Genomic DNA, 25,077 nt, shown 5'->3' with positions numbered 1-25,077 from the left:
ATTATTGTTTGGTGGACAGACTTTCGAATCGAATATTTAAATATCGGATTAGATTTGTAATGTAATAAATGCAACACAGATTGCGAATCGATTTCGTTGAAGGGGGTGGTCACAAAGGTATAATGGTGTACTTTGAGTTGATATGCAAAACGCGATTGTTCAGGTTCGATCCTTTAGTTAAACTGCCCGTTAAAAACAACACAAATAGACATGACGTCAAATAATAATAATAATAACGTGCCAACTCGCGGCAATCCGCCAATCAACGTCACATACAAAATCAGATATAATATTCACGATATACTGGGGGCCGCAAAATGATAAAACAGAGTTTTCACATTAGTATACGAATACGATAATCATAACAAAATGCTTAAATATTTAAAACAGTCCATCACAACACTATCAGTATTGTCCGTCAGTTTCCATTAGCACTTATCACTTCCAGTGGATAAAGTTTCGCTATTGGCCTCATGGTATACAGCCCGTTACTGGTTCGCACTTTCGCCGCGCGAACATGCCCGCCCCTTCCGGTAATGACATCGACGACCACGGCAAGTTTCCATCGACATCTAGGGCCATCATCATCGATTTGCACCACGTCTCCGATTTTGATCGTCTGCGTGTTGGAACCAGACATCCGGTGGTGCTCGCGTAGTGACGTCAAGTATTCAGTATTCCAGCGTCTGTAGAACTGTTGTATGAGCATCTCACGTCGCCTTGCCATGCGGTTAAATTCAGCATGGTCGGCTGCAGCGACAGTACTCCCGGTATCGACTGTGACGTCATCGTAAGGTAGCGTTGTAACTCGGCGACCGAATAACAGCTGTGATGGCGTGATGGGCGCGGGGTCGTTAAGATCTGTTGATGCATACGTCAATGGTCGATCGTTAAGTACAGCATTGATTTTTGTGACGATTGTTTGTAGAGACTCAAGTGTGACGTATGCTTGGCCAAGTACTTTTTCAGAGCGACTTTCATTAGACCAATAAGTCGCTCAAACCATCCTTCGTACCATGGGGCGCATTGTGGAATGAAACGCCACTTTATTTCCATACCGCTCAATGTTTATTTGACTGATATAGACTCCATTAGCGTCTTCAATGGTTAGACGCTGCTACAAACGTGGTAGCATTGTATGAGATCATTAATTTCGGCAGTGACTTCCGGTTAACAAATCTTCTAAATGCGCATTGAAACGATTCCTTTGTAAGATCGGTAACGACTTCGAGATGGACGGCTCGAGTAGAAGCACTAGTGAAAAGACAAATATATGCTTTTGTTTCACTTCCGTTTGTCTGCTTTACGTATAGAGCGCCCGTGAAATCTACCCCCGTTACTGTAAAGGGCGGCGTGTCTTCAACACTCATCTTCGGTAATGGCGGCGGCTCGGGGACTCTGAAGGCTCGTCCAACGACTCTGCGGCAAGTGACGCACTTCCGGACGACTGCCTGCACAAACTGTCTTATCGGTGGAATCCAATACTTCTGTCGTATATGTGCGACAGTTGCGTTCACACCCGAGTGCAGATGTGTGATGTGCGCATCTCTGACAATCAACCGTATGATGTGGTGTTTTATGGGTAACAATATCGGAAACTTCGTCATCTCCGATAGTGGAGCGTTATTAATTCTTCCACCACATCGAATAATGTCGTCACTGTCGATAAACAGACGAAGTTGTTACACAAGCCGGATGCGACACATTCGTGATTTCAAACTTATTTTTTCATCATCGTATTCTGTGGCTTGACAATGCCGAAGTAACAGTTTTCCAGCAAATCGGAGTTCATTTGCATTTACTGTTCCGTAAATTCGTTCTTTGTGTGGAAGTTGGCAATTTTAGACAAATCTTTGTACAAGAGCTGTCACGCGCAGGAGTCTTCGGTAGGAACTGTAGTCAGATATGTTGATAACGCTCTGAAGGTTAAGTAGAGACCCGGTAGATATATCTGTCTGTAGCACGTGACTCGGCACCTTCTCTGGTCCGGCGTGTTCATCTAAACTAGTGTTGACAAGTAGCGGTTCCGTCTCCCATATAGGCCACCTCCTCGTGTCTGTGAACCACGCGGGCCCCGTTTGCAAAATGCTGCTCTTCATGAAAATGCTTGCTGATACCCCACGTGTAAGCAGGTATGCGGGGTTGTCGTGTGTCGGACAGTATTTCCATGTGTTTGTATTGGTCAACGTGTTTATTTCGGATACTCTGTTGGCTACAAATCTTGTCAATGTATTCGTCGTGGAGAGCCAATAAAGGACTATCTGGCTGTCAGACCAAAACGTGATATGCGTCATGTGCAGGGAAGATTGAATGTTGGTAGCTAGTCTCGCTCCGATTAAAGCAGCCATCGATTCTAACTGTGGAAGCGATAGAGTTTTAACAGGAGTAACTTTGCTTTTCGCTATCACCAATCTTGACTCGTTTCTGTTGCAGATATATACCGCTGCGCCATACAACTTGTTACTTGCATCTACGAAGACGTGCATTTCCGGTTTCACATCACTTCCAGTTCCTTCAACAGATTTTATGAGTTGGCGGCTCAGTGACATCTCTCGAACAACAGTGTTGAGATCTGTGGGGAATTCTGACCATGTTGCATGTATACTGGACGGAAGAGGCGTGCCCCAGTCATATTTCAGTTTCCATATCTCTTGTAAGAGAATTGTCGTTCGGACTGTAACTGGACTCAGCAGTTTAAGCGGGCCATATATCTTTGACGAAAACTTTAAAACCGTTCTCTTCGTAACTTTTTCTAAAATTGGTATCTGTTTTTCTACGAAGTTTATTGTGTCTAACTTGGGATCCCATCTCAGCCCGAGCACCTTGGTGAAGTATTCGGAACGTTTTTTTCTTCCGCGGCTGTTCTCAGACATGCGCTGTTTGATATCCTTGACCTTCAATTCATCCCAGCTGTGGACATCAATTGTCTTGCCTCTGTGAAGTATTCAAGCAAATCCTTTTCGCACTTTAAGCCGGAAATTACGTTGTTTACGTACAAGTCTCGTTCAATGACGTGTGCAGCGCTCACATTCATGTTCTTTTTGAGATGTTTCAGTAATGTTGTTTTCAAAATAAATGGCGAACAGGTTGCACCAAACAAAACTTCTTTGAACCTGTTTGTCACTTGTCGACTATCTGGATCTAAAGGATTTTTAAACCCGAAAAAAACTCGTCATGTCACGATCCTTTTCGTGCAGCCCGGCGTGTAGAAAAGCTTTTTCTATATATGTGGAGACAGCGGATTCAACCGAAAACGAACAAGAATCGACGTAAGCTCATTCAATTCCGGTGGCATTGATTCCAGGCAGTCGTTCAAGCTTGGCGAATCACGTGACTGACGGCAGCTACAATTGTAGACGATGCGTATGGGTGTCGTTGATGATTCTTTTTTCACCGGGTGATGAGGGATGTAGTGCACTTGTTCAGCTGACCCTTGACTAAGTGGTGCCCGCTCGATGAAGCCACGTATTTCCTGCTCTGCTATGATGTCACCATATGCCTGAACCACTTCCGGTTCGTTGTATGTATGTATTTCTTTTGACCTTGCGGTCAAGGATAGCCCATTACAAGCACTTATTTCCAATGGGGCCCTTTGGTTTTTGCTGAAGAGACAGCTAGTAGAAGAGACAGTATTGAGATACAAGGAATCCGGGTGCGATACCCTAGCTCTTTGCGAATAGATCCCTTGGTTCTTTTACGTGCTCAGTGTATAGCAACGATACACGCGAGAATTACCTGAGTTTCATACCAGTACATCTCTAGTTGGGTGGGAAACACTTGAAGCGTTTCTGAAATGTCCAGTGCCCCGGCCAGGAATTAAACCGGGGACCTCTTGAATGGTAGACCAGTGTGTTACCATTAGACCACCGCACCACCTGATGCGCAACCTCTGTTTAGTCCCAACAGTTCTCTTCAAAGTTATATTGTGGTTTGTTGGTAGAGCAGGGTGGTCTTGCTTACATGGTAGTTTGGCATGGTACCTTCCGTTGTCGTACTCAGTAGATGTGTCTTGGTATTGCTTTAGGTACTCGACAGACTTCCGGTCAGGTTCACAAGGTGAGATACCCATGATCTCAAGACTCTAGAAACGTTCTTATATGCTGTCTTTTGGGGCGCGCGATGCAAGAACGTTCAAGATCTGCTTATCAGATGGCACATGAGACGTGGAGGGCATCGGACCGGACAGTAAGTAACCAATCTTTGACTTAACGGCGGTCAGCCCGTTCCCTCGAACAACACGATCTTCGACAATATCCCAATAGTGGTCAGCTCCAACGAGTAATGAAATATCAAATAACGTTTCACCTGTAACGAGATGAGCCCAATTTAACCCCCGCAGATATAGAAGTTCTTCAGTCGATCTAAGATATCCGCAGCTGATGGGAGTCGCAAAAGTGGGAACGATGAGCACATTGACAGGTATCTTCTTTTTCTTCGATACTAGTACACTGTCGTGCGTTCAAGTTGCTGTAAGCTTCTGTTATTACTTCCTCCGGATCCCGTCAGGCTAAGTTTTTCAATTTTATCACTCTCTAGTTGAAGGTAGTCGGCAAGCTTTCTGGTGATAAAGGATCGCTGCGCGCCCTCGTCAAATAATATGGCGGCATCCGTTGTAGTGTGAGACGACGAAATAGGGGTAATGGCATTCTTTAATACAACGTCTGCTTTCGACCTCTTTGTAGACGAGAAGAATACGGCAGCTTCCGGTTGCGGCGATTCAACTTCCGATTTTCTTTGTAGCTCCTTACAGATTGAAGTGTGATGCTTCCGGTTGCAGTTTTGACAGCGTCCGTTTGACTTGCATTCTGTGACTCGATGTTTACCCAAGCAGTTAAAACAAAGTTGTTTCTGTTTCACAACATTCATTCGGGCAGCAGTGTCAGGAAAGTTTTTACATTCACACCTAATATGTTCCTGCTCACAAAATGCACATGTTCTAGAAGAATTTTTCGCCTTCCTTTTGCCGAACTTGGTACTAGGAGTGTGTGAAGTCTTCTGACCATTCGTACTTGCATGAAACAATGCTGTTGAGTTGTAGTCGTTCACTTGCGACAACGCTAAGGAACTTCCGGTGCCGATCTCGAGAATGTTGATTTCCTTGTTAATCGCTCGTCGTAGATCTTGCAAAAACCAGTCATTATTCTAACGCGGGCGAGACTTTTACGTATATCCATCGGCTTTTTTCCAATACAACATATCTTAATGTTGTCCTAGCTACTCGAGACCCCGGATATACGTTTCCATTCGGTCGTAAAACCTTCTTAAACTCGCGACTGTGGAAGTTGGTGATGGCAATTTCAATAATGCTTGCATGGTTGCATGAACAATTTTGCAATGTTGACCATACCTTTCACGTAACAATTCGACTGCGCGCGTGTAATTCGCATTTGTGAGTGCAAATCCTTCAATAGTCATGGCGGCTGCACCATCCAACTGTGCTTTCAAATAACTAAATTTCTGCACATCAGTCAAGTTGATATTGCAATGGATTGACGATTCGAAGGAATCCCAGAACGATTACCATTGTAATGTATCACTTTGTTGAACGAATTGGTGTTCACCCTGCGTTGGCTGTTCGGTGGATGTGGACCGGATGCCTGTTGACTACCGGAACCGGATGCATCGGATGATAAATCGGCGGCGTCTGTGATACCAATGCTTGACCGCTGTAGACGCTGCTTGTATCTTCGTAGTTTCACCTCTACGTCGAATGTGTACTCTTCTGCCTCGACCATTTCCTCAGGCGCTTCGTCGGCGTCGGTTAGCGAGATAATTTTTTCATTGTATACTCTCGATAAGCGCTTGAAAGTGAATGTATTAGTCTTCATCGCTCGCTTCTTCTATTTTACTGACGAAACGGTCAATAATATTCTTCAACCTAGCCGCTGACCTAGTAACTTCTCTATTGTCGTCGGCATTTTACTGTTTGTTCACGGCACCAATTTCACGAAGGTATAATGGTGTACTTTGAGTTGATATGCAAAACACGACTGTTCAGATTCGATCCTTTAATAATAACGTGCCAACTCGCGGCAATCCGCCAATCAACGTCACATACAAAATCTCATATAATATTCACTACAGTGGGCAGGGGAAATAACACATAAACTGCTCGGAGTCAGCTTGCACTTTGCTATTAAATCGGCCCGCTGAAATACCTCTTTTAAATTAACCTAAAACGGGCTCTGAACGTTAATAGAAGTGAATAAGAATCATTGTGTTAATGTACATATACGCATAGTTATGATATATATTAGGAGTACAGTATTGAACGAAAAGAATATAAAATATACCCTTTTATGTTGTGTATCTGCAGTACTCAGACATGCAGTCACCGAAGCGTAAAAGTGAACTTGGAGAAATGCTAGTTCCATCAACTGGATTTGAAGGACATCACTTCAAACTAAGATTTCCATTCTCCTGGATGATACTAGAGACGGTTAAAACTTTCTTCGTAGACCTTGTGTTTGAGGGAGATGGTACAATAATTTGATTGTGTTTTTGTTGTTATTTCTTTAGTACAAAGTACTTATAGTATGCTTTTCCGCTAGCCTTTTTTTCGCCACTGTGTAGTCGATGTTTAGATGTTTCATTGACTGCAGACATAATTTATTGCCTGAACTTAAATGAAATAAACCAGATTATGTGTTAATTTGGTTTAGAATTTTTAAAAGTAGAAAATAGTGTTACCTTAAACCCAGGTGAACTTCGCTGGGCAAATGAGTCTTTTGTATAATTATGTGCGAAATATTCAAGCCATGAACGCTAATTCTGCTCGAAAGTAGTGTTTATTATGATATGTTCTAAACTAAATGAACAGTCGAGAATGTATTTCACTGTCATGTTTTAATAGCATTCGATTGACTAGAAAGATGCGTTATAGGCTTGAGGTCTGGAGCAACTGGCCACATGATGTCTGAGCTGGACGCTATATTGGTGATTGTCAGTACAATACATTGCGCAACAGTTCTAGTCCCACTCTCCATGAAGTGTTAAAAGGCTACATTCATGACTTTTTACACACTGTGCACAACGATGAACGAGAAACGGAACTAAATGTAATACAATTCTGCCGTCCGTAATACGTGTTAAAATTAGTTTGTATTGCAACTGATAGAGCGCAGATATCGTTGTGATGAATTCAACAATTAAAAAAAAACATGCTGCATATTAATTTTTATTTAATTGTGTATATGGTTCGTAATTTATCTCAGTAACTAGTAACGTAGTCTCTTTTTTTTTCTATAAATATTCTATAACAAAGCCAGTGAGTGTAAATGTGCAATTTGTTTTTTACAGATCGTGTGAAGATTGATTTTTTTTGCAAAACAGTTAGCCTGTGACAACATGCGACAACTCTGATCTTATTCGTCACATTGTAAGCGTCCGACTTGCCTATCAGGAACTATCGTGCCGATTGGCATGCTTCAAAATAGTAAACCACATTTGGCCAGATTGCAGTTCAAAGATAGAAGGAATACAAAAATCCAATCCTGAACATTTTATGTTCAAAGAACACGAGTTTGTATGTAGTCTATATCCTTTTAAAAATGATGTTAGACCTGTTTATTTTAGCTCGACTATATCTTAAGAGCAAAGCTTACTGATACACTCTCGAGTATTTTTCTAAAACCAATATATGCTTTGTCTTTACATAAAACATATTTGGACCGCACCCAGAGTAGGAATCGAATCCAGGACCGCCTGATTGCTATGCGGACACCAACTCCACTACGAAACCGTGATCTGACACCCTTTTTGCCAAAAATTCATGTTTTATGTATACTAGTTTTGAAAATTGATTTTGCAGACATCTTCCACGCTATGCCTTCTTATGGTAGAGGTTGATTGTTCAGAGAAAGATTTAGATTACAGAAATGAACAGCGCAAATGGCTTGAAAGAGTTTATCTTTATCGACCAGTTGTGGAAATGATCCTTCAGCTTCAAGGCGAGGATGACACACTTTATGGCAGTCACAGTTTCGCATCTGTCAAAAAGGCACAGTAAGATTCCAATGGTGTGTGTATAACTGTTGTACTGATTGAATATTGAAAATTGAAACATAATATGACAATTTGAAGTACCAAATACTATTCGACGATATGACTCAGTTTTATGTAAAATAAGGAAAATAATGTTATACGAACTTTGGCAAATGTAATAGGTATTGAAGTATATTTTATTACAGCGACTAAAAAAACAGACAATGGATTGCTTGCATGATATGTTACTGGCCCCATAAAGGCTGATACTGGTTCAGCCCAGTATGATTGTGCAAGAGCATTGTTCAATATCTGACCAGGCTTAGCCATTAAAAAACGAGTATGTTGTACGAGGTAAGATCGTTCGAAATATTATCTCTCTACAGGATCGTGAATGAGAAGCTGGAGAAATACCAGCAGCAGTGTAACACATTCTTTTTGGAGGTTGTTACACAACTGTGTTTTGCTTTGAGGAGCGACCGTCGGAAGAAGTTCTTGGCAAGCTGCATGGATACGTGACTTGCACTTCTAAGGTGGGAAGACGGTATACAAAGAACATGAATATATTTGACACGGGCGTCGATCCAAACCCCGTTTTCCGATCATTCCTGCTGCAGTTGATGATGAAGTCTAGGTATCGAAGTTATTCGATTATTTGTGTTTATGTAGAATGTCTTGTGCGTTCAAGCTTTTAATATATTTTGGTATGAAACTATTTATGGCGTACATGCAGAACAATGCAGCATTGTCATAAACTTTAAAAAACAGGTGGGGCATTGTGTTCTGTAATAGTATGTTGATTTGCTCAGTCAAGTTGTAGAAGACGGTAAATGGTTGTTAATTGATATAATTAAATATTATTGATTATCATGAATGTGTAAACTTTTTATAACGTAACATATTTAGACAAATGTGAGCCATTATTTTCAGTTAGGAAGAAATGTTAATTCAGTTTGTAAATTTATATTTTGATGTCATTACTGATATTATGGACAGTGTTGATGGACATATGTTTATGATATATTTGGAAACAAAAACTACGTAATGCTTCTTTTACAACTTCAGCCTTTTTTGACACGTGTATTAGATTAGTAACTTCAATTTCACATTGCAGCAAAGAGCGATATGTTTCCAAATATCTTCGCCAGTACATTGAAGAGATCAATTTAGGTGTAAACGTCAGCACCACAGAGATGATAGACATGTATTTGCTCATCATACACTGTTGGGAGGTATTATAACACAATACATCTCTATAGAATATTTAAATAAATTATTTCTAGGATAAGTTTTTATACAAGTCTGTAAAAGATATACATGATGAAGTGAAGGATTCATAACTTAATACACCTTTATTCTGACATTTATACTAATTGAAACGGTAACAGTTATATCTGACATTTAAATACGTGACAAAGCAATATTTCAAATACAAGTTATATTAAAAACTTCATTTACATGATTCTTGGTACAGATAAAAATGTTTCTATGAATACCTTATTCATTCTGCAGCTTCAGATCATTGCTATTTGGAAATCTAAAAAAAAAATATAAATAATTATAACTTGATGTTTCTTTCAGGATACGCAATTCCATTCTTTTGAGCACAATGAAGAATCAAAACCGCTGATTGTATGCCCCTCTATGGAAAACGCTGTCACAGTAATGAAAACTCCTGCAGTGCATCATACTGACTTGTTGTCAGCCATAGCAACAACGAGGGCTTGTTTAGAAGTAGCAGCACAGTGCATCGTAAGATGCTTATCACATGGTGCTAGCATTCTAACAGTATAATCCGAGGATCGGAAAATAATACAGAAAACTGAAAAAAATGTGTGAAAATGCAGTAACAAATTGGCCAAAGTAAGTCATATTTTACTTATTTTTCTACTTACAACCTCCAAATGTGTTATGCTTTGATCGCTTTACCATTATTTTATTTATTGGAATAAACTGAACTATTTAATAATTAATATGGAAAGTATCGTTCACAATTTGGCCATCCTTTGAACAGATGATAATATATAAAGACATTTTTGTCACAAATCTGCATGTGCATTCAAGTAGAAGAAAAATGTTGTCCATAGTTACAAAATAGCCGGTCATTTAAACATGAAGTCAGGATAACATTCTACATATTGTCAACTACCTTTCATTTCTTTAAATACGATATGGTGCTAAATGATTGGTTGATAATTTTCTCATTGATTCATACCATTTCCAATAATTTTGGATAATAATCAGTAAGTCAATTTACAATAAAGTAAATTTGTTGTTTTCGGCTAATGTGATGCTATTTCTCTTGTATTTAGTATTTGTTACATTGCTGTGTTTGTGGGTAACATTTTGTTGTTATTAATACAGGATATACTTGGTGAAACTGTTGTGTCGACGGTATGGATTAGATGTGTATCAGAATGTGTCAAAGTCAGCGTTACCCATCTTTAAATGGCTTGCCATTGAAGGCAGCGAAAAACAGGTAAATGCATGTAATCAACATCTACATAAAACATAGCAATGCATTACACAGTTCAAATTCTACACTCTTGTAATTGGGTAAAAATAGTTGTGTTATCAATCACATGAACAACTGTACAGTTAAGTAATTTGTATTATTTTCTGAAAGTCATTATTTTTCATAACTTGTGCTTACGTATTTTGGTCCGCGCTGTCCAGTCACATTCGTTCCATTTGTTTTCAGACGGAGGTATGTAACAGATACATCATATGCGGCGATGCGTACACTAGTATCAGGGAAGCAATTGCAAGGAATGTCCTTGGCGAAGCCATTGAAACACTAGAAAAATTACTGCAGGTAACTTCTGTTGATTATAAACATATTTTCGATCATCATATGTCGAACTGAAATAGCCGAAAACATCCAGTGTGAAAGTTGTAAAGAGAATCCAAATATGATCAAAAGAAACCAATCATGTATGTGCACATTTTAGAAATTTGTTAAGTGAACCATTATGATGAATGTGTTTTGTACAAAATATGCAATCGTGTTTATATTCCGGGGCATAAACCCAAGAGGAGAGCAAACATACTTGCATCTGGCAATACACCGAGAGATTACGTGCTCAAATGTTCGACAATCTGTACGTGGCCCTTCTTCTTTTAGCTCATGTTTTTATAATGACTTAAACTTTCTAAAAAAAATAATTCTAATGAATAGGTATGTGTAATAAAGTTTTGTCATTAACATTATTTAAAACTACATCCATACCAATACTTTCAAAAGTCTTGTGAATCTCAGTTTGTATACATTCCTTATATTAAGAGCATTGACATAGTTTGCAACGATTTATATCTTTTAGTAGGTTATAAAAATATATGCACGCAACATCAAGGCCATTACTGTGTTTACATATACAAATATAAACCCAACACGTGTTTAAGCTATTAGAGCTAGCGCGTTCCGGAGTAAGTCTTTTAAATAAACCTCTATTGAGACATTCGTTAATGTAGTTTTGCATGTAGTTCAATATGTACCGGTAAGTGAACCAATAATAATTCTTTTAAAACTGTATGTTTTATTTTTCAGGGTTTGCCAAAACTAAATAAATATCTAGCGGCTGCCAATGTGATTCAAGACAAGGTATAAAGTTGAGCTTCATTCATAACGTATATTGATTCAGTTACTTGCATACAAAACATATAACCACAATACCACAATGTCAATACATATTACCTTAGTAATCAGTAGGTACTACTGATACGCTAGTTGAGTATTTTCAATTCCTGGCAAGTTCCACTTCATTAAGTGTGTATCACTTCGTTTTACTTATTGAATACCATAATAACAGTTTGTATATGCCTTTCCTCTACAGGACCTGACCGGACGGTTGGTTGACAATGAACTTAAACCAGATTTAGTGCATCAAGGGTTACAGTGTTTACTTGCTCATTTCCACATTGTAATGTCAAAACTTCAAGCAAGCTCAACACTTCTTAATCCACTGATAATGTTCACAAACGCTTATCCTACAATACAGGTAAAAAAAAAACAAGTAACACTCGTCGTACATATTTGTGCATGGTCAATTCAGTAAAAATACATGTGTGATATTCAAGATACGGCCTGTGTTATAACATGATTTGATTTAATAGTATATTTTGTTTATTTTAAATATACATTATTTTTTATTCTAGTGTTTCAGCAACTCTACTACAATAAAAAAATTTGAAGTTGTATGTTCCTTTGTTTGTTCTTACGTATGAGAAATAGCATTGATACTTTATTATTGGTCAAACAATTTTTAAATTACTCGATACAAATGCGTATAATGTGGAGTAGATGTTTTGCATGCAAATCTGTGAGTTTAAGGGTTACATTGGTTCATTGATATGCAATTATTAATTAGTTTAGATGGTCAGAATATATTTAAACCTTGTTGTATTGTGCAAGGTATAAAATACAAGAAATTATGTTTTAAGCGAGGCTGTTTTCGAAGAAAACCCGAGGTATTCTCATAGCCTGCTCGTCGTCCACCGTCCGCCGTATGCCGTCCGCCGTCAGCCGTCCGCCGGCGTCGTGCTAAAACCTTTACATCGGCTCTAAAATCAAAGTGCTTCCACATACAACTTTAAAACTTCATATGTAGATGCATCATGATGAGTTCTACACGCCACACCCATTCTGGGTCACTAGGTCAACGGTCAAGGTAACCGTGACCTCTAAAAAAAGGAAAAAATCTGACAAGCTTTCGCAGCCGAGCGTGGCACCCGTTATGCGATGCTCTTGTTTTAGAATTTGTTTTGCGTCATGCGCTTTTTCAGTGTCATGCGCACTGGAAGAATTTGGGGGTTAAAGAGTTTCGTGTATTGTTAAACTGTGCAATATGCCCATGTTTTTGTTGTTGTTTTCTTCTTATTACTTGGGGATATTTTTAATTGTACTTTTAATATAATGGCTATGTTCATTTGATGTGATTTTTGGTGTTGAAGGATGTTTATTGGTAAATGTTTTGAAAATCTAATGTATGAAATGTTTTGTTTTAATTTAGACACGTATATGTTTTTAAATGTTCAGTAATGGTTTTACTCATTGATTTATTGGCATATTTGACACTCATAAATGAATGTTGTTTTGTTGTTAATATAATAACCCGTGTGTATGCAAGAATGCAAAGTAGAATTATATTCTTCAGTATGATGCATGTCTATTTTAGCTGGTATCTTATAACAGTGTCGTTTCACAAATAGTGTTGTTCCCATGTATTATTATATGTATCTATTTTTAATCCCCGCCATAGGCGGAGGGATATTGTTTTGGCGTTGTCCGTCCATCCGTCCGTCCGTCTTTACATCCTTCCGTCCGGCACTTTTGTGTTCGGAGCCAGGATGATTCACGCCAAATGGCATTGTACACCATCTGTTAATAACGGAGTTATGGCCCTTTGTATCTTAAAAAATGCTTTTTGAGTGTCAAATATAACTCTTTTGTGTCCAGAAGCATATTGGCGGCGGGATCTCAATTCAACGTTTTTGCTTGTTATAAACCTACATACCCTTTCGTTCTTTAAATTTGCATTACTCTTCAAAGAATCACGGTACAGCTGTGGTATGATAAGTTTATTGCTGCTTATTACAGCTGCATATTACACTTATTACACTTCATTATTACATTTTGCGTATGGTTGTGCATAATAAACCCGATTGTTTCTGTCGTGAATATTAATGTTTCATTCATTAATCTAATTTGTGTACCTTATTATACTTGGAACTTTAATTGATAGCAATGTGATATTGCTTGTGAGACAAAATCAAGATGACCGTGAACCTTTCATGCATATTTATGCGATTACTAGCACACGATTGCTGATACTTTTATCTATGCATTTGCGGCGATGCATAGAGAAGAAAATAGATATGATGTCACCCACGTCTGTGCTTTATTGTGATGTTTTTTACAGTTGGAACATATAACTAATTTCAGTTAGGTGTATACAATGTGTATTACTCAGATTGATTCATTTTCCTGTACAAGTATAATTAACCGTAATCGTAATCCTTAAATGCCAATGATATGCAGAGTTTTAATTTTGTTAATTCAAACGTTATCTTTGCACAAATATGGGCGATAGTTCGCTAAGTAGGTGCTTAGTGAAAACCAGTCATATAGTTGTAATTATTGGTCGAATTTGTTTGCTATATGCTTCATCAAATGTCATGTTTAACATAATGTATATAATATGATATTAATATTGTACGTAGGTTTTAATGGAAACAGTGTAAATGATGTTTTCTTTAATTTAAATGGTTACGATATGAATAATCAATAAAACGCATGGGTGTATGTGTATTTAATAGGGTTATTTTATTTTTCTAGTCGTTATTACGTAATTTGTCATTCTAGGATATGTTTATACTATTATTGCGCAACAGTTGATTGTTACAACGCATACATTGCTAACATTTTTCGCATTTGTCGACGTGCTAAATGTTCGCAATGATGACAAGTTAAAATGAATAGATACTCAAAATAACTGTAGTTGAAAATACACGCGAGATTAGCAAGACTTTGGCAGACAATTAAGTTATGGATTTCTAAATGATCGAAGCGATTGAAGAAATGTTCGAATGCTCAGTTGAATCTGCGACCTATACAAGAGCATGGGTTTGTATGACCCACGAACAGCATCGTCGTATGTTAAACATTCATCTACACTCAAGACATGCTACGTCTTTATACAATTTACCTCTGTAAACAAAAATGTTGTTTAAAAATATATGCGTGTGTTCGCGTTAAGTAATGTTTTGTTTAATCATTGAATTGTATCCCGATTGCTGCGACGAAAGCTGTCCGTATCCTGGTTAGAATCAGTACCTCGTATATTTAGAGACGATTCTTAAAATGCTGCCAGACAATGAACCCTAGACATCTTTAAAGTAACGCGGATATACCATTTCTATATCAGTAACCCGTCAATACTGAGCGATTTTATGAGTGGGTGTTAATGTCTGGTTTGTGCAGATGAAAAAGTCGTTTAAAGTTAATATTCGCACTACCTGTTAATCGTGTGTAAGTAGCAATCCAAACGGCTTCGTGTACTGGTATTGTATATGTACATGCATGTGACTCAGTGTGTGGAATTCTTGTTTATGTTATGAACGTGTTTGCGAACCAGTAAGCATTCTTGTAAATGAATACGTATGTTTTCGAGTTCACTGTTAAGTGATACAGTTTAGAATATGTTTAAAGAAAACTCCGTTGATTTAAAAGTAAAATGACATAAGCAGGTATGCATAAATCTACAGATAAACACAAAACTAATATTGAGCTTCACCAGCAGGAGAGAAACCTTATTATAACATTTGGTCCTATGTTTATGGCAAAAAAACAATAACAACATTTCAAAGGAATGGTTCATGGATGATCCTCTCTCAAAGTTGTTTCTCTTTCAAATCGTTCAGGTATGCAGAATATGGGAGTAACCGGAGCTTAAACATACTATATGCACAAAATCTATTCTGAAACCGCAAGAGTCGCCCGTTTTAAAATACGTCGTTACATGATTATTACATTAAATTTTTGTAACGTTTGCTGAAAGACCACAATGCCCAGATCTTATATATTTTGTGTGTGATATTAAAATTGGTCCGTACAAAGTTTGTTTACATCATGTACGTCGGTGTAAAACTGGACAAGCCCTTGGTTCATTTGTTTTATAAACTCACCTGAGCTTTTGTGATACCCATACTGTTTGGTGTCCGTCACGAGTGCGATGTGTGGTTTGCGTCGTACACTTTTGATTCGTAACCATTCTAAAGGTCACATTTTTCAACTAATCTTGATAAAACTTAGTTAGAATGATAATTTGGACATTATCAAGACTGAGACTGAGATCGAATTTGGGACGCGAACGTCCAAAAACTAGGTCACCAGGTCAAATCTGTTTTACCAATCTAGACAATCTCGATTTAGCTTGGTCAAAAATGTTTATCTTTACATAGTGCGAATCTCTTGATCACGTTGGTTCAAAACTTAATACAATGCTTATTTACATTGAATATAGGATTGACTCAGTTAATTCCCTTTGACTGCAATTAAATTCGTGATATTCCAGTTTACCTGTATGTATCACTTCTGTTAGTATGCCCCCTTCTGAAGACGAAGGCTTATATTAGTTGTACGGTACGTCTATCCGTTTGTGCGAAATGTTCTGTCCCAGTCATAACTTGACTGATTTTTAAATAACTGCGCAATGTCCATCGTCATAAGACGACTTGTCGAGTGTAACACTTGTCTTCCTACTTCAAAGTTTAAAGTTACACTTAATGGTTGAAGGTCAAACTTGGCATTACAACTTTTTTTTAAATTCCTTTTTCAGCCCTTACTTAACGTATTTGGAAAATAACTTTACTCAAAAGTAAACGATCATAAGACGACGTGTCGTGTGTAATAACTGAGTCCCTAAAAGATCAAGGTCACGTGTATTTGTCAAAAACCACTATTTGCCATAAAATAGCGTGAAAATACCAGCCTCAGCCATACATTGGGTAGATATTGATGGATTTTGAGATAACAATTGCAATTCATCATACGATGACGTTTCAAGTGTTACATTCGTCTCTCTAGCTCCAACGTCAAGCTCACATTTCATAACTTTATAAAACAGCTTATTGGAACTGTAACTATGTGATTCATCAATCTTTTTAGGATAACGTACCACTAATGACAACCATAAGGACTTTTGCACTTTTTCCAGGCTGAAACATTTTTATTCATTGTTCAATATAAGACAAATTAATTCAAATGATTACAATTAGGAGACTGGATGTAGTGTGTATAAACTGTCTTAAAACCACATACTCACACTGAGAAGTATAAGTCACTTTAATTCGGCCATGAACAGCTTGTTTCTTCTGTGAAAACACAAGGCGAAGAGGTCGTTTATTTGTTATGCAATTATAATTGAAACCTTTCAAAAGCGTTAACTATTAAGTGCTTCATTCAATTGTAAAATAATTGGACTGTTTTGTTTATCATGCACAGTGGGGTAAGGGATATGTTTCGCAAATAAGGGGTTTCTAAGGGATAAATATTGTTGGGATTTATCTCTTATAATCCGGCTTTTTAGGGATTAATCTCTAACAGTGTACTCAAGGAGTTTTTGGGGATTGTTAGGGCTAAATAGGGATGCTAGCACTCTGCGCATGCGTACGGGTGAAAGGCGGAGGTTTTTAATTTGAGGTTTTGCTAGTACTGCCCATGTGTAGGGGTGAAAAGTCTGAGTTATTATCGCGAGCTACATTCAAGCAAAGATCTAGATACATTCATTGGGGCCAAAAGAACGTATCGGGAATAAGTGCGGAAAAAATAACTACATCTTTATCACGGGACATCAATCGGGCAGTCGATGTTCTCACTCTGTTTTATGGCGTTATCATGCGCTACGGCAGCGTGTCCGCACGCGTTATTCCAATAAACAACATAGTATGACTTCGCACAAAAAACAGAACACATAAAACACGTTTTTTCGATATTTATAGTAGCATTTATAAAATATACGCGTTTAAAAAAAACATAACATATTTGAAAACAATTTGTGTCTCTTAACTAATATTAAGCAACAAAGCGTAATAAAAGTGTTTAAGGCCGAGTTAGCTTTTTTACAAGTACACATTTCAATTACCTAAAAGTTAATTATTTGATTTGGAAAAATAACAAAGTATAAGTATAAGTGACATTAAAATCTATGGTCTATAACTTTATGCTTTTGACCTAAATATGTTTGCGGGTATTAAAGAAAAGTTAGACAATTAAAAGTATATATCTGCCTTTGCCTAAAACATTATTGTTTTTTATAAATACTTTTATATATACGGTGAACAGTCTTAGAGATATTCATTAGCAAAATTTGTAACATTTCAGGCCGATGCAGATTTTCTTATTAAAAAGTACATATCCGCCATTGCCTAAATAAAACTTTATTGTTTCTTTATAAATATTTCTTATGGGCGTGCCATTTATAAAGGTTTAATAAACATGTAAAAGACTAAAAAATAAACGTTTGATTTTAACGTGAAGAGTTTCGGAGATATTCATTAGCAATAGCCGAAAATAAATTTACTGCGATGTTAGCATTTCCGATCGCCAAAATCACATATATCGATTGAATCCTTGAGCTTCCGATTTAAGTTGAAAATGTCAAAAAATGGCGATTGTTAAACAAATCAAGTTTTCTTTATAAATATTTCAATATTCCCTACTTTAAAATAGCACTCGGTACATCTTACTGCGCGTAATTGCCATAATGCCACATGGGGTAATAGATAATCAACCGATAGGAGATACCTTGACGTGCTATCAAATATTTAAGCCACATTACAGTCATGTATGCTGACCCTCTCGGTCAGCAGCTGGAGCGTGCGCGTCGCGACCGAGGCGAGAGTCAACCGCAGAAGATTCTCTCACCTGTATATATTTCCTTAAAGAGGGGAACTTCTGCGGGCGGCTCTGCTAATCCAGCTGAGTCCGTCACCCTAGAGCCGGACGTCTTCTACACTGCTAGGTTCGCTGTCTTCTCCAAGATGCAGCGGACTTGTCACCCGCTGTTTATTGTCGAGAGTTCGCTGACCCGAACCTGCAAGAGGTCCCGTCTGAAGAGGGCCGGGAACAGCGGGACAGCGGGCCTACCAGTGTGGAGGTCATTCGGGGCGGACCTGGAGCTGCATTTGGGGGTCTCTGCAGTCCCAAGAACATCGAGGGGTGGCCTTAGAGAGGGACCCCGTGGCGGCGGTACTCAGTGCGCTCAACGCACTGGGGAAACCGTCTCGGGGATGAAGACGACGGCCGGTGACGACGAGAGTGGCCAAAAACGCAGAGCTGTGTGCTGCATTCCCTTAGCGGAGCTGCGTTCAGACATGAATTTGTCTTGAAATTGTCTACCAGTCACATTAAGGTCTCATTGGCCACCAAGCACTGGTCTATTTGGATCTAAATTATATCTTTGGCGAATACCTGGGCAGCCGAAGTAAATTTGACCTACTTTGGCTCAAAATTAATCTTTTTCCCCTGATAGGTCACAGGGGCAGGTCCAGCCAAAATGACCCCGTGAAAGGGCTCGCATGGATCTGAAAATAAACTCTGAACAGCACGTATGCTGACACAGCTGCGTCACGAGAAATTCTCAGGTAACTCTCCAGTCGCCAAACTGTGACGATCACCGTCCAATCGGTTACAAGCATGCTTATGAGGGTACATGAAGAACATGTGTTTTATAATGATACGTTTACATCGGAATCAATGCATACAATGTGAACGTATTGCCTATTGAAACTTTCTAAAAAAAATACGTCAATATAACGTCTAATATATTGCATTAGATTTACTTCTTAAGTGCCGAAAAGCACTTGTTTAACATGTACGTTGGAAAAATAATATTGGTGAGGCGATTAATTAAATTTCATTTAAAATGAAATAAAAATAATGAAATGAACAATTTAATTTCAGGTGAAAACTATTAATGTTTAATTTAAATGTGGTTCGCTAAATATTTTAATACAATTATCGTTCATACCAATACATTTATGATGCTGGTGTACATGTTTTGTTAGTCTCACTCACAAAGAGACAGGTACACTCATACATAGAGCTCACACGGTTATGATGTTGGTCGTCATCGTAACGCGGAAATTGGATACTACTTTTTTTCCTTAACGCCAACCTTGAACATTTACTGTTTCTCTACTAAATACCTTCAGAACTACCTCATTTAAATTGAGTCTCAATGTAAATGAAGTAGTTCAGAAGATAATCATTAGATATTCATTAGAATAGACTTTTTTTTAAATCAGGCCGTGACACACTTTTTTATTGAACAGTTCATAACTGCCTTTGTCATAAACTGTAATTTTAATTATGTTACTTAATCAAGTATCATTTTAAAATTATTTGAAAAAACTAAAGGCTAAAATAAAATCGAGGAATTAATATTGAACTTTTCCGGCGATGTTCTCTATATTTTCTAAACTTATCTATTTCTTGAGTAAATCTTCCAAATAAAGTGTAAATTTTAGATTAAACTGTAAAACAGGAAAAAAAAAATTGACATTGCCTTCACTTATTACGGATCAATAATATAAACAAGACAATAAGCATTTTGAATACACATCTGCGATAGAGGATCAGACGCATTGTCTTCAAGGGAGACCGTGCCCCAATTGACCACACGCCAAATTATCGATCACTCCGCCCATATAGTCACGTGGTGTAGTGATTAGAAAACTCCGACAAGCCGATCGCAATGATAGCGGATTAGGAGAGTGAAATACTATATTTGTAACGATGTTTCATGCTATTTTCTACAATATAAATTGTTAAAGCCGCACACAAAACTAAACTGCTTTGTTAAACTTTAATACAATCATAAATGCATTAGAGAAAAATGGCGTAATCAAAATAAATGATTAAACGACAGACATCAGAAACGTTTCATATACATATTACAGGGAGTTGACTAAAAATCCGTTGTAAAATGAACATTTATTTCATATTGATTTTGAACTTGTATTAAACAGCCTTACAGTGAATCCGGTGGCTATTCATATATAATATTTTTTTTTGAAAATATTTTCATTAAATGCAAAGGACACATCTATATCATGATTGGTTTTTTGTTTATTAAAAATGTTTAGATCTTTGTTTTATTGTGTTATTTTTAAAAAGACACCGATTCTTTTTATTTAGATATAAATTAAATTTTGATTGTAACCATAATTGAATATAGGCCTCATTTCGTGGTTTAATTAACAGATAGTCTGATATGCATTTTATTTCAAGTATTTTTAATGCGAACCAGTTACATTTCACTTTCGGAAAATGAAATGTTGGTATTACGGTGCTGTTCACGAACATTTGAATGGAATATATTAAGAATATTATGCATTTGTTTATTTATAACAAGATGGACCTTATATGTTCATTGCAATGTTCACATTTTTCCCCGTATCAATATATGTTGTATTAGAAATGTTGTTTCTGTTGTTGTATTATAAGCCGTACATATTACACCTGAAGTTGCTAAAGCTGGCTAAGCCGCGTTGAAATCCCCTTTTTGTTGTTTTTACTTTAGTTAAACCAATATTTAAGTTTACAATTTATAATGATTTCCCTTGTTTATTATCCACAGAATATAAATATTCAATTGGAAATTATACAAGTAATTAAATAGTTTTCTTTTCTTGTGTACAGTACCTAACATGCAATGCCTTTATGTTCCTTCATTCTGAGATCAGCGCAACATACTGTCATTTATTAATTAAAGACAATTACGCTGAGATTATTAATAAGCACGTGTGGCAATTATTATGTTGCCCAAACTGCTTAATAATATTGTGCATCAAACGGTTTAACACGCTTTATAGAACACACAACTGTTGTGGTCAAACTATTTATTGTGTTTGTTTTCTCATTACTCGTACATATGTTCAAGAAATAAAGGTAAAATAATGACCTTTTATAACGTATGTATAGCACCTACAATTTTGAATAATGATGAAACAGTAATGATCAGGCATTTGATATAAAATCTGTGTAAACTCTTAAAAACTACGTCCATTCCATCTGTACGACACGCTTTGTTTGTCGGACAAAATGGCGGCCAGATAAGCGTTGCTAGGGGGTGTGTGAAAACTCGCGATCTGATTGGCTGATAGTTTTATTTGATTGACATCTGGCGACAGATCAATTTTGGATTAAGAGCGTCTAGTTATAAGCCTGTGACGCAACATGCCAGCATATGCGTAGATAAGATTATCAAGATAAGATGCGTCATCTTTCTCACTAGACTGATATATCGGTTGCCGCGCGAATCGAATGGAACTCGCAATGACAAGAATCTTGTATTTATTGATATATCTTTAGTGGGGAGCATAGCAAATATAAAGGTCGGGCTACAATGACTTCGTGAAGAGGCTAGTAGGACATGTAACTAAAATCTGGAATACACACACACGCAAATATCACATATAATCCTAGTTGTACAATGTTAAAACACGCACAGATTCGTTTTCAAATCCTAAGTGTTAATACAAAAAAATTCTTCGTCGAGTTTTGAAATGACGTGTTTTATAGGCTATGACACTATGCTGTATGCAGCATAATATTACAAATGTTTCTATGCATGACAACGACAAAGGTAAATTCTACATCTAAAAATATTTGTTTACGCCCCACTAACTCGTTGACGTCACTGATTAACTGCGCCGTTTTATCAAAATATTGCTCAAAACTCTATTTTACTTTTTAACATCTGGCTTTTTTACCTTTGCTATTTTTACCTATGGCATTTTTACCACTTTACATCTGGCATTTTTACCTCTGGAATTTTTACCTCTGGCTTTTTTACCTTTGGCATTTTTATTTACCTCTTGCATTTTTACCGCACACCTTTCATCTCAATTCATCCTTACATCGACTACGAATGCGTAGAGGTTTACTTTATTTTATCAAAATTCAGCCTTTTAAAGACTGCGCATGAGTAGAGATTAATCCCTTTAAGGAATAAATTACGCCACTCATCCCTAAAAACCGCTGAAAAAAGGTTAAATGCAGATGAATTCGGATGAAACGCGGTAAAAATGGATAATCTCCTAAAAAACGGCTGAATTATGGTTATTTTTAGGTATTCTAATGAGATTAATCCCGGAACAAAATCCCTTACCCATTTGCATATGTTCAATTACATTAGTCGTGGTGAAGTGTATTTTCATGAACATGTATTGACTGTTGTGGAGATTATGCAAATAAAATGACTGTATTCATGTGTCGTTTTTTACGAATCATCGATATGACTGAATGAATAAACATGCATTATTTAACTATTTTCTTTTCTTTTATGTGAGATGTAGTTGAGCAATGTGGCGTTCTATAATGGTATTAAAATTGTTCGTATAGGTACATGTAGATATCTATCTATGTAACCTAAACATATACTAACATGAAATTACACACATGTCTTCTGGACATCTGGATCATTATGTGAGATCGCTGACATTGCATATACTGTATAAAAGTCAAAATTGGAATTTGTCATACAGTTATATCTACCAAAGATAGTCAATTAACACTACACACATGCCGTAAGGGACTAAATTTAATGTCAGTTTCGTTTGCCAATATATATGACCGAACTTTTAGCAGAATTCCAACCCATTAGAACCTAGAGAAGTATAGTTAAGGTAAGTGTGAAACAAAACCATATATTTGTAATTACTACAAGTATTTAAATGAAACATCACATTTGTTATGGAATATAATGTGATTCTGATTTAAAAAAAATAAAGCGCAATTTATCTGGATAATGCATTCGTGCATTTGACACAAATTGCTTAAGGTTTGCGTGCATGAACTGCATATTTCTGTATATACAATAGATAGTTTACATTTGGGACCTCACACATCCTTTACGGATTTTATGTGCGGTCGCCGATGATTGCCCATGATTGTGGCTTACCTGTTGACAGCAAAATGCCGCTTTTATACTTAGAAATTAAGGTTCCGGTTTGCGCTCAACAAGAACGTTACTCTGTATCTTGAACACATTCAAAAGATAATCATTTAGTTGAAACTTTACAAATGTCTTCAATGTAAGGTCATATGGTCATATGCCTACGCTGATAACGCTTTAAACGACATTTTAGTGTAATGTTTTACCCTTTTTGTACTAGCAATGTAAATACCGTAAACTACGTTCTGCTTAATTAGAGGTTAAGCATGAAGAGTTCCGACCCTGAATATTTGCTGGCGGAAAACGTCACAAAAGAAGCGGATTGAATTGGTTTGCAAGAGAGGTGGTGCTTAATTTATTATTAGTTATAGAACACAAAAACGAATTTCGAACAATTCGATCGGTACAATGCCCAACACTTTTGATTTCGTACTTGCCTGTACACTTGTATTTGTTTCAACATTGGCAGTACATCGAAAAGTTATATTTAATACTGTTACGTGTATATTCTAATGATTTATTTTAGGAAGTTATGTTGCACCTATGTGCCAACCCTGTAGGAGAAAATATAAACCAGACTCAGCAAACATTTTCTCCAGATCATGTACATAATTCTTTGTATGTGACAAAATGCAATAATTATCATCAAATATACAAACATTGCAAGCATAATGTGCTAAATACGGACCAAGAAAAAGTTAAAATAAGGTGATTCTGTAAATTATTATAATTGTTTTGCCAATAATCGCATACTTATCGAAAGATATACATAAACAATTTATAACAGATTTGAAGTCATCTTAAAACTTAATATTGTTCTATTGATAAGTAATTTGGCCTGTCAAAACGTCATTTTTTTATATTTCGCTGGTTACCAATGAATGCCGGAGTCATCGAAGCTGTACGTGTCTGCGCATCTACGTCTACGAAAATATTCCCGTAAATATCAGTCGATGCGGACGTTTAAATGCTTATATAAAAGCCAAACATGCGTGCAGCGTTTTACCTTTAAAGATATAAAAAAAACGTCAATATTGCAAGCAAGGATTTAATGCATAGTCTGTTGATTGTTAAACTGTGCCATTTTTTTAATACTAGAGACCTCAACAAATTTCGGGAAAGATACAAATCCAGCATAGTTCATTCTCCTGAATTTATTACATGTGGTATTTTTAGTTGTGAGCGCTAGCGAGCAACTAATGTAGAGGCAGTTTTGCAAGTCAGTCTGCTGTTAACTACGCTAGGAACTTAACTACGCTAAGAACGATAACCACTGCCTGTTTATACTTCACCACTGGTACACTGCAGACAGCCTGTATGTAATCAATAGTGTTTAACAGCTTGTGGGACGATATTGGCCAGTCTAGAGTTAATAACAGCTTGTGCGACGACATTTGCCAGTTTATCAATGAAATCTGTACATATTGGCTGCTTTCAGGGAAAACGGGGCTAAATGCATGTCAAATAAGATTAGCCTGTGCACACTGATTAGCCTGTGTAATGCGCACAAGCTAATCAAGTACGACACTTTCTGATTTAATGGTATTTTTCGTTTAAAGAGAGTCTCTGGTACTGGGATGACAATTAATGCATATGCATTAAGCCCTGTTTTCCCAAAAGGAAGCTTAAATTATCA

The 25,077-nt window shown here is 37.1% G+C and overlaps 1 protein-coding gene across 1 annotated transcript; it reads right to left on the bottom strand.

The window, feature by feature from the left end:
* Positions 1-418: 418 nt before the first annotated feature.
* On the bottom strand, positions 419-1,607 carry LOC127852590 (uncharacterized). Its single transcript, XM_052386541.1, has 2 exons — positions 1,289-1,607; positions 419-861 (listed from the first exon to the last, which is right to left on the bottom strand). Exons 1-2 carry the CDS (start codon positions 1,605-1,607, stop codon positions 419-421), a joined length of 762 nt encoding a protein of 253 aa, XP_052242501.1.
* Between the last annotated feature and the right edge of the window lie 23,470 nt (positions 1,608-25,077).

The sequence above is a fragment of the Dreissena polymorpha genome, chromosome 12 (genome assembly GCF_020536995.1).
Source record: "Dreissena polymorpha isolate Duluth1 chromosome 12, UMN_Dpol_1.0, whole genome shotgun sequence".
In the NCBI taxonomy this organism is placed as follows: domain Eukaryota; kingdom Metazoa; phylum Mollusca; class Bivalvia; order Myida; family Dreissenidae; genus Dreissena; species Dreissena polymorpha.
Note: the sequence above shows the minus strand (reverse complement) of the source record. Positions and strands in the feature narration are given on the sequence as shown.

Bases quoted from the DNA above. Each gene is read 5' to 3' on its own strand.
- LOC127852590 (XM_052386541.1), bottom strand. From the start codon at position 1,607: ATGACGAAGTTTCCGATATTGTTACCCATAAAACACCACATCATACGG. The intron at 862-1,288 runs GTGAAACAAAAG...ATGCATCAACAG, and splicing joins CGTAAAGCAGACAAACGGAA to ATCTTAACGACCCCGCGCCC.